The sequence below is a fragment of the Panthera uncia genome, chromosome A2 (assembly GCF_023721935.1).
Source record: "Panthera uncia isolate 11264 chromosome A2, Puncia_PCG_1.0, whole genome shotgun sequence".
In the NCBI taxonomy this organism is placed as follows: domain Eukaryota; kingdom Metazoa; phylum Chordata; class Mammalia; order Carnivora; family Felidae; genus Panthera; species Panthera uncia.
The window spans coordinates 34,730,793-34,739,248 of NC_064816.1; the positions used below are offsets into that span (position 1 = coordinate 34,730,793).

At 42.7% G+C, this 8,456-nt stretch overlaps 1 protein-coding gene across 1 annotated transcript in view; it reads right to left on the reverse strand.

The window, feature by feature from the left end:
• The window catches only part of EOGT (EGF domain specific O-linked N-acetylglucosamine transferase), a 37,285-nt gene that overhangs the window by 10,263 nt on the left and 18,566 nt on the right, over positions 1-8,456 (reverse strand). Inside the window, exons 10-13 of the mRNA XM_049640872.1 lie at positions 3,029-3,121; positions 2,602-2,673; positions 2,369-2,455; positions 1,780-1,848 (exon numbers count right to left, since the gene is read on the reverse strand). Of these exons, the coding sequence (XP_049496829.1) occupies positions 1,780-1,848; positions 2,369-2,455; positions 2,602-2,673; positions 3,029-3,121 (321 nt within the window). The remainder of the gene's footprint in view (positions 1-1,779; positions 1,849-2,368; positions 2,456-2,601; positions 2,674-3,028; positions 3,122-8,456) is intronic.

The window sequence follows — 8,456 nt, forward strand, 5'->3', positions numbered from 1 at the left end:
TACTCTTGCAGCCAAAGTGGTTTACAAATAAATGAATAAGCCAGTTCGTGTCTCTGCCTGTGTATTCGTTTTCTATTAGCTGCTACAACAAATTACCACAGACTCTATAGCTCACGGCAACACAACTGACCCACTCAATGTTGTGCAGGACAGCAGTCCAACAGTGAGACAGATGGCTGTCTGCAGGGCTGTGCTCCTTCTGGAGGCTCTAGGAGAGAATTCGTTTCCACCTTCTAGGAGCCATTGCATTCCTTGGCTCAGGGCCTCTTCCTCCATATTCAAGGCCAGGGATGTGGCATCCCTCTGGCCCTGCTTCTGTCCTCATGACTCCCTTCTGGATTCTGTCTCCTTCTTCCACTTTCAAGGACGTACAGAACTAAAATGTGCTTAGTGAGAAGAATCCAGCTAAGCAGAGAGCTTTCAGGCAGAGGCAATGGTTCTCTGGTGGAGAATGCTTAAAGCCCATTTGTGATTCCATCAGGCCCTGCTGGATAATTCAGGGTAATCTCCCCACTTTCAGGCCAGCTGACAAGCGACCTTAATTTCACCTACAAACTCAGCATCCCTCTGCCACGTAACCTAATCTTGTCACAGGTTCTAGGGATTCGGATGGGGGCATCTTCTGGAGGAGGCCTGGTATTCTGCCTACCTCACCCTGCCCAAAACTTCACGGTGGTTTCTCCCACACCAGAATAGAACCCGCTCGTTTTCTCAGCTAGGTCTATGAGGCTGAGAGGATATGGGACCTCCCTACCCCCTGCCCAACTTCTCTGACCTCTTCTAGGGTCGCCCCCACCTTTCCTGCTGTGCTACAGCCGCCTGGTGATCTCTCCATTCCTGGAGCACCTAAAGCCTGGACATCACAGGCCATCTGCTTCTGCCTGGGAGGCTCTCTCCTTGGCTGGCTTCTTAGCGATCAGGTCTCCGCCCAACAGCACCTCTTCAGGTATCTCACCTGACTGCTTCCCCTTCCTCCTGCATCTCTGGCCCCTCTACCCCATCACCTTGTTTTACTTCCTTTGTGGCACTTACTACTACCTGAAATCACCTTACTTAGGGACTTGTTTACTTATTTCTTGTCTGTCTCACCCAGAGAGCATAAGTTCCGTGAGGGCAGGGATCTCACTTGTCTTGTCCTCTACGGTAGCTCCAGGGCCTAGAATACAGCCCAACACATAGCAGGTGCTCAAGACATTTTTGTGGACTCAGTCATACTATTGTGAGAACACCTACCAACCAGGCTGTTATAGGCAAGGGCCTTGCATGGTGATCTTATCTCAGTTAAATATAATTTAAGAGCTGATGCTGTCAAAATAAAGTACAAAACCTAAAGGTGAATAATTTCCAGGACACACAGTCATGAAAAGAATGGAGACTCTTCTAACTTAGTCTGCCTCTGGATGCCACAGTATTGCCACGCTCCATCAATCATCTCTCAAAAGATACTCTTGCATTTTTGCCGCTAGTTTGTACAGAGGCAGAATGTCTGGCAATCTATGGCAGTAAAGGCAGGACACAAGAGATAGTTTCTGCCTCTGTTTCCACTCTGAGTTGTGGCAGGTGAATGTTTACAGTAAGGCGAAGCTAGTTTGGGCAACTGGTGGTTTGCTGACCCCCAGTAGGAGTCTAGTAGATGAACTGGGCATAGCCATCCAACTTTGCTAAAAGCTAACAATTTCCAATCAAAGCATGTAGTGCAATGTGAAAAAAATTAAGCACATGAGTTACAGGAAGTTAAATTCAACATGATGGTATTAAAAATGCATACCAAAAACTAACCTCGTTTTGGTTTAGAATTTTCCGGTACTCTGTACTCCGTGCAAGAATGGTGACTCGGATTCTTCCATCCTGTCATCAAAAGGAAAAGGCAAAATAATGCTGTATATGCCTGCACAGATGAATGAATACTAGAACCTAAAATGTGATTTTCACAAAGCGATGAAACTCAATCAGGATATATTTAGGGAACGAGTACTTGTTTAGCCTGATTCCTTCAGACTTCCCTCAGGAAATAACACTGCATCCATTTTAGCCACAGAAGACAAAACTTGTTTACTACACTTCTGTTTGATTGGCTGGGTGGAATTTTTAGCAGGGGTTTGTGGGTTAGGTGGGGACTGGGGGAAGAGCAAGGAGATACGGAGAAAGACAGGAGAAAGAGAATGGAGAAAAAAGTACATTCTTCCACTGTCCCTTATTTATCTGTCATAGGCTGGTGACGTTTGATTTTGGATCACTCACTCCAGGCAAGAAATTATTAACCCCAGAAAACACTGTCTTCCGCTGGTTTCTTTTTCTGCAAAGGTGCCATTGGTTTTTATTTTGGGTGAAGTCAGGCCCAAGTCAGAACCTATAATGTACTCCTTACCTTGGGGCCCTCCTGTGTGATGTTCAGTCTGTGCAGCACATGCTGGGAAAATGCCCTGAATAATCCCGTGTTCTGACAGCCAGATATCTAACATGAAAACAATAATTCATGTTACAATGAGCCATTCTGCCGTACTATTTAGGATGTTCTCAAGTTACAAATAAACGTTTATCTTAAAATCTATCCAGAATAAGTGTATAAATATGAATATTAACACCCGTTGACATGCTTACCAAAGGGGTATTATAGAACAGCCCGTATCGCATCCGGGGGAGTAGGGAAAAAATAGCTTCTTTAAAACACACCTAAGAATGAAAGTATTGTACAAGGTAAGAGAACACAATCTGCACACTCCACACCAAAATAGTACTTAAAATTACAGAAAACAAATTTTAATTAATCTCTTTTTTGCATTAAAATATTTTGAACAGCAAACTATTTCACTCAAGTGAAAATCATAATTTTGGAAAAGTTAAAGGGAAAAGTTTTTTAATGCTACCTAGTTAAAAACAATTATTCTAGTCATAAAAAAAAAAAAGCACCTACGAAGTCAAAAATCAATGGTAATAGCTAATAGAAACTCGTATTAAATATTTATTCGATGAGTGAGTCATCTGTAATGACTGTTATTTAGAGACATTTCAGGAAAGTTTCCAGTACCCTTTTGGAATCATAAGTTTTCAAATGTATAACATCATAATCCGTAAATGCTCTCCATGTGTCAGAGAATAGGTCACCATATCCATAGGAGCTCTGAAAGTGAAAACAAAATAGGTTAGGGCCATGGAAGGATGCAATATGGCTTTTTAAAAATGCAACAAAATACTCGAATAAGCTTGTTAGTCTTAAGAACTAATGATGCTAACCCAGCTCAAAAAATCCATAGAAGAAACACGGATTTTCATCTTGGGCCTGAGCAAATACCTAATTTGATGGAATGTCATCAAAAATAATCACCACAAGGGGCACCTGGGTAGTTCAGTCAGTTAAGGGTCCGACTTCAGCTCAGGTCATGATCTCACAATTCTGTGAGTTCGAGCCCTGCACCGGGCTCTGTGCTGACAGCTCAGAGCCTGGAGCCTGCTTAGGATTCTGTGTCTCCCTTTTTCTCTGCCCCTCTCCCGCATGTGCTCTCTTTCACTCTCAAAAATAAAATAAGCATTAAAAATTTTTATTTAAAAAAGAAGTAATCACCACAATTATACTCTTAGTCTGCTGAAAACATTTGGTTTTTCTACCCTATCTGTTCTTATACTCACATCTCTGAATGGTAGTTGGTGTGGGGTTTTTTCCCTGTGAGTCTTCTATCCAAATCACAGACATACGACACCATTTGTACACACTAGGGTAGCTCAGTAAGCAAAAACAATCAGGGTAAATGGAATACACTTCTGAAGAAATTTCAAAGCAAGAAAATGCTTTGGAAGTCCTAACATTAAACTATGATGAATGCTTTTCTTTTTTTTTTTTTTTTTTTTTTTTTTAATGTTTATTTTTGAGAGAGAGAGACAGATAGAGGGGAAGGGGTAAAGAGAGACACACAGATTCTGAAGCAGGCTCCAGGCTCCAAGCTGACAGCACAGAGCCTGACACGGGGCTCGAACACACAAAGTGCAAGATCGTGACCTGAGCTGAAGTCAGACACTTAACCGAATGAGCCACCCAGGCACCCCACCCCAATGAGCGTTTTTCTAAGAAATGATCTCCTCATTGACCAAAGAGTAACATGTGACAATTCCCCATTAACATTAAGAGTAATAATAATTATAATAGCATCTTGCATATTTCCTACATCTCAGGCATGCTTTTAAGCACTTAAAATTATTAACACCCCACAAACTTAATAAGCTAGGGGATACCATTATCCCCATTTTACAGATGAGGAAACAGAGAAACAAATTTAAGTAGTTTGCATAAATGGCAGTGCTGGTATATTTGCAGGGTTGAGATTAAATCCAGTCGGTTTGCTTCCAGATTCCAAGCTTTTAACCTCTGCACACAATTGCCTCTCAGAGGGAAATAGGTCTTTCTAGTACATTTACCAAATGCATTCCATTTTTGCAAAGTAGAAATTAATTACATGCTCCCTCAGCTAAAGGAAGGAGATCAGTTTCTTTAAAAATGGTATAACTTAGATTGAAAAATTCAGCCAAAAGAAATAAGAACTATGTATTGTAGGATTAGATGCAAGGTCTACAGTTGGTTATACATTATGCTCATGTCTTTTTATCATTATAGCAATTCTTTTTCCAGATTTTGAAATTTTTATGTTGCACATATTAGAGTTATTTCAAAGTTATTGAGAACTGTTAGATGTAGTGATAAAAAAAAATTTTCCCCTTCGATGTTTCTCCAATGCCATTCTAATAAAGGCCCTTCTCAACACCATCAAAAATGAAATGTCCCTATTCTGGCTCAATAATAAATAAAGGGCAATTAAAAGAGTGATTCGAGACAGTTTCTTGAGATAAAATACTTCAGATAAAATAAGATACCTTTGAAAGGAAAATTTAATAATAAAATACAGCAATCCTGACTTTTCAGGGAAATCATGTATTATTCAGTAACGACCACCTCCAAAAGGTTCTTTTCCACATCCCTCAACTTCAAATTATCTGCCACAGGGGAAGGACTTCTTTCTAGTCTCAGGTTGAAGAACATTTGGATATTCTTGAAGATGCCATAAAATTTCCTCCTGTGTATGTCTCCAATTTAAACATGCACATAACCTATGACTTAGAAAGTCTACTTACAGGAATACATCCTACAGAAAAGCTGGGATGAGTGTATAAAGGCCCATGTATGTGGGAAGGATGTTCAATGCGTTTCAGTAAGTAGCAAAAAAAAAAAAAATGGCAACACATGAAATATGATTGGGGGGTGGCAGGACAGGATACATGCACTGAGGCATGTGTTGGATATCCCTAGCATCTACCAAATATCATGTAACCATACACACAAAAAAATAATAATAACCCTAAATGTACCCACTGGGAAAGATGCCCCTGATATAATACTAAGCTAGGATATGAGAGAGTATATTTTCTCTAAGGATATAAACAAACACACCCCTACATAAATTTTATTATATCCTTATACAGATCCTTACATAGATTTTGTATGAGGATATCTTCATATTTGCTAAAGTCAAGTCTTATAAGGGACTCCCACATGTTAACTGCAGTTTGTTACTGTTGAGGGAAATGAACTTGGAGAAGAAGAAGAAGGGGAAGAAACCTTTTTCTTTCTTTCTTTCTTTCTTTCTTTCTTTCTTTCTTTCTTTCTTTTCTTTCTTTCTTTCTTTTTTACATTCCCATGACTTAATTCATTTTATTTTTTAATGTTTATTTATTTTAGGAGAGAGAGAATATGCAAGCAGGGAGGGGGCAGAGAGAGAGGAGCACAGAGGATCCAAAGCCACTAACTGCTGCAGTGTGGGGCTCGAACTCATGAACCATGAGATCACGACCTGAGCCAAAGCCGGATGCTTAACCCCAAAAGAGGGAGGTAATAGGAGGGTGGTGACCCTGCTCAGCTAGATGCATCCTGCCCCTCCCTGCCACTCGTGGTCAGCCTGCCCTGACATCATGTGCCCAGTTACCAGTTAAGTGAGTAACCTGGGACTTCATGGTGGCCATGCATCCTATTTACACTCTCCAGAAGGTGCAGAGAAGGGGAGGGCTATAGAAGGTGCTCAGTTTAACTCAGTCCACTTGAGGAAAACATGGAAAAGCATGCAACAAGATATAAGGAAGCTTCTGGAAAGTGTCTAGAAAACTTTCCGTCAACTTAATAGGATGTGCAGGGGACTATAGGGAGGAGACAGGGCACTGTGGTTTCAGTGCACAGGATGGGGTCTGACTGCCTGGCCTGGAACCCTGACTCCACCCCTCGCTGACTGTGCTCTCTTAGAACACCCGCCTGCTGCTCACAGCTTCAGCTTCCTCATCTGTAAACCAAGTTCATAAAAATCCTACTCCCTGGAGGGTTCTAAGCATTCAATGATATAACATAGGGTATAATTTTTTTTTTTAAAAAGGCACAACAAGGGGCGCCTGGGTGGCTCAATTAAGGTCAGACTTCGGCTCAAGTCATGATCTCATGGTTCGTGGGTTCGAGCTCCATGTCAGGCTCTATGTGGACATCTTGAAACCTGGAGCCTGCTTTGGAGTCTGTGTCTCCCTCTCTCTCGGCCTCTCCCCACTCACTTGCTCTCACTTTCTCTCTCTCTCTCTCTCTCAAAAATAAATAAATGTTAAAAAAAAATTTTTTTTTAAAGGCACAACAACCCTGAGTTAATCATCAGGGCTTCTGAGAGCTGGTGACGGTGGCCTAGAAGCACTGACAGAAAAGAGAAAGGAACTGTTGCGTCTTTTGCTCACAAAAACAGTTTCAAGAAATGAAACTGTCATGGTAGCAAAACTGGAACTCAAGAGGGAATACTTGAGTTGCAAAGTATTGCAAAAAAGAAAAAAAAGTACTTGCAAAGAAGAAAATCAAAAGACTGCATTATTCACATGTGAATAATTATCAACCAATTCTCCCCAGACTTCAAATCAAACTACAAGTCTATGGAGCAGTGATAAAGGAAACCTTTCTATGCAGCTCCACTATGAGCCTCGTATCTGTGAAAACAAAACACTTCCCCAAATCCTGCACGAGAATCTAACCTTCATTTAACTGTCTGGCTCTTCTCTCTGGAAATGAAGATGGCAGGGGCCAACTGTGTTTCTAAGTAACACTGCTTGTGATTTTTCTAAAAATTTTTTTTTAATTTTTTTTTTTTTTCAGAGAGAGAGAGAGAGCATGCGTGTGAGCACACATGAGCCGGGGAGTGGTAGAGGGAGAGGGAAAGAGAGAATCCTATGCAGGCTATAAGCCCAGCGTGGAGCCCAACACAGGGCTTGATCCCACGAACCTGTGAGATCACGACTTGAGCCAAAATCAAGAGTCAGAAGCTCAACTGACTGAGCCACCCAGGCGCCCCTGTTTGCGATTTAAAAAGAGGCTTGACGGGTACAATGTGTCTGGACTGGGAAAGGGCACGATGACTCTTGGAGCTGGCTGTCTCTTCTGGGGATCCTGGGGGCTCTACCAACATAGCTGGTGCAGGAGATAGTGGCCTCTGTGGGACATGAAGTGTCTGTACCTGCCCTAGGAAGATCCCCGCCCCTTGCACCTGAGCTATGCTGTTCAGGCTTCTGGAAGGACTCTCCCTGGAAGAAATGCCTGAAGTTGCCCTGCCTGCAAGAATGTTCTTAACAGACTTGTGCCAAGAGGGGGTCTATGAGCATCTTGTGAGTTGGAATGTCTAGGTGAACTTTAATGACCTCTTAGTGGCAGCCTCTCATGTGCACCATAAACCACTTGTCCTCCCTATCATTGCCATGGTCATAGTCAACACACAGAGCACACAACACACAGAGCCAGGCACTGTGACTCTTCGCATACTGTATGGTTCATCCATGATACTGAGGGAGATACGAGAATCATCCCATTTCCCAGCTGAGTGTACTGGGGCAACTCTGGGGTTACCTTGGTAGGTGGGGGGCTAGATAAGGGAAGAAGGAGAAGGGAAAAAAAGACCGTGCTAATATACCTAAGACTTGCCCTGGGTAGTGACCTGATACAGCACAATCTGGCATCAGTCAAGTAGGAAAGGGAAGCTACAGTTAAGCAAAGGTAGGTGGTAATTACAGGAGGCCACACGGTGAAACAGAGGCCAGATCTCCCCATGGGAGTCAGGTGGGAGGTCACAGAGGTTAAGCAAAGGACAGTCTTCACATGTCTCTCTCAAAGAAACACTGAGCACAGGTCTCTGGGGCTTCACCTGCACAGAGGGGGAAAGAAATCTTCCATGGCTTCATTCCAAAATTCAAAGAACAGGGGTGCCTGGGTGGCTCAGTCGGTTGAGCGTCCGACTTCAGCTCAGGTCACGATCTCACGGTCCATGAGTTCGAGCCCCGCGTCGGGCTCTGGGCTGATGGCTCAGAACCTGGAGCCTGCTTCCGATTCTGTGTCTCCCTCTCTCTCTGCCCCTCCCCCGTTCATGCTCTGTCTCTCTCTGTCTCAAAAATAAATAAACGTA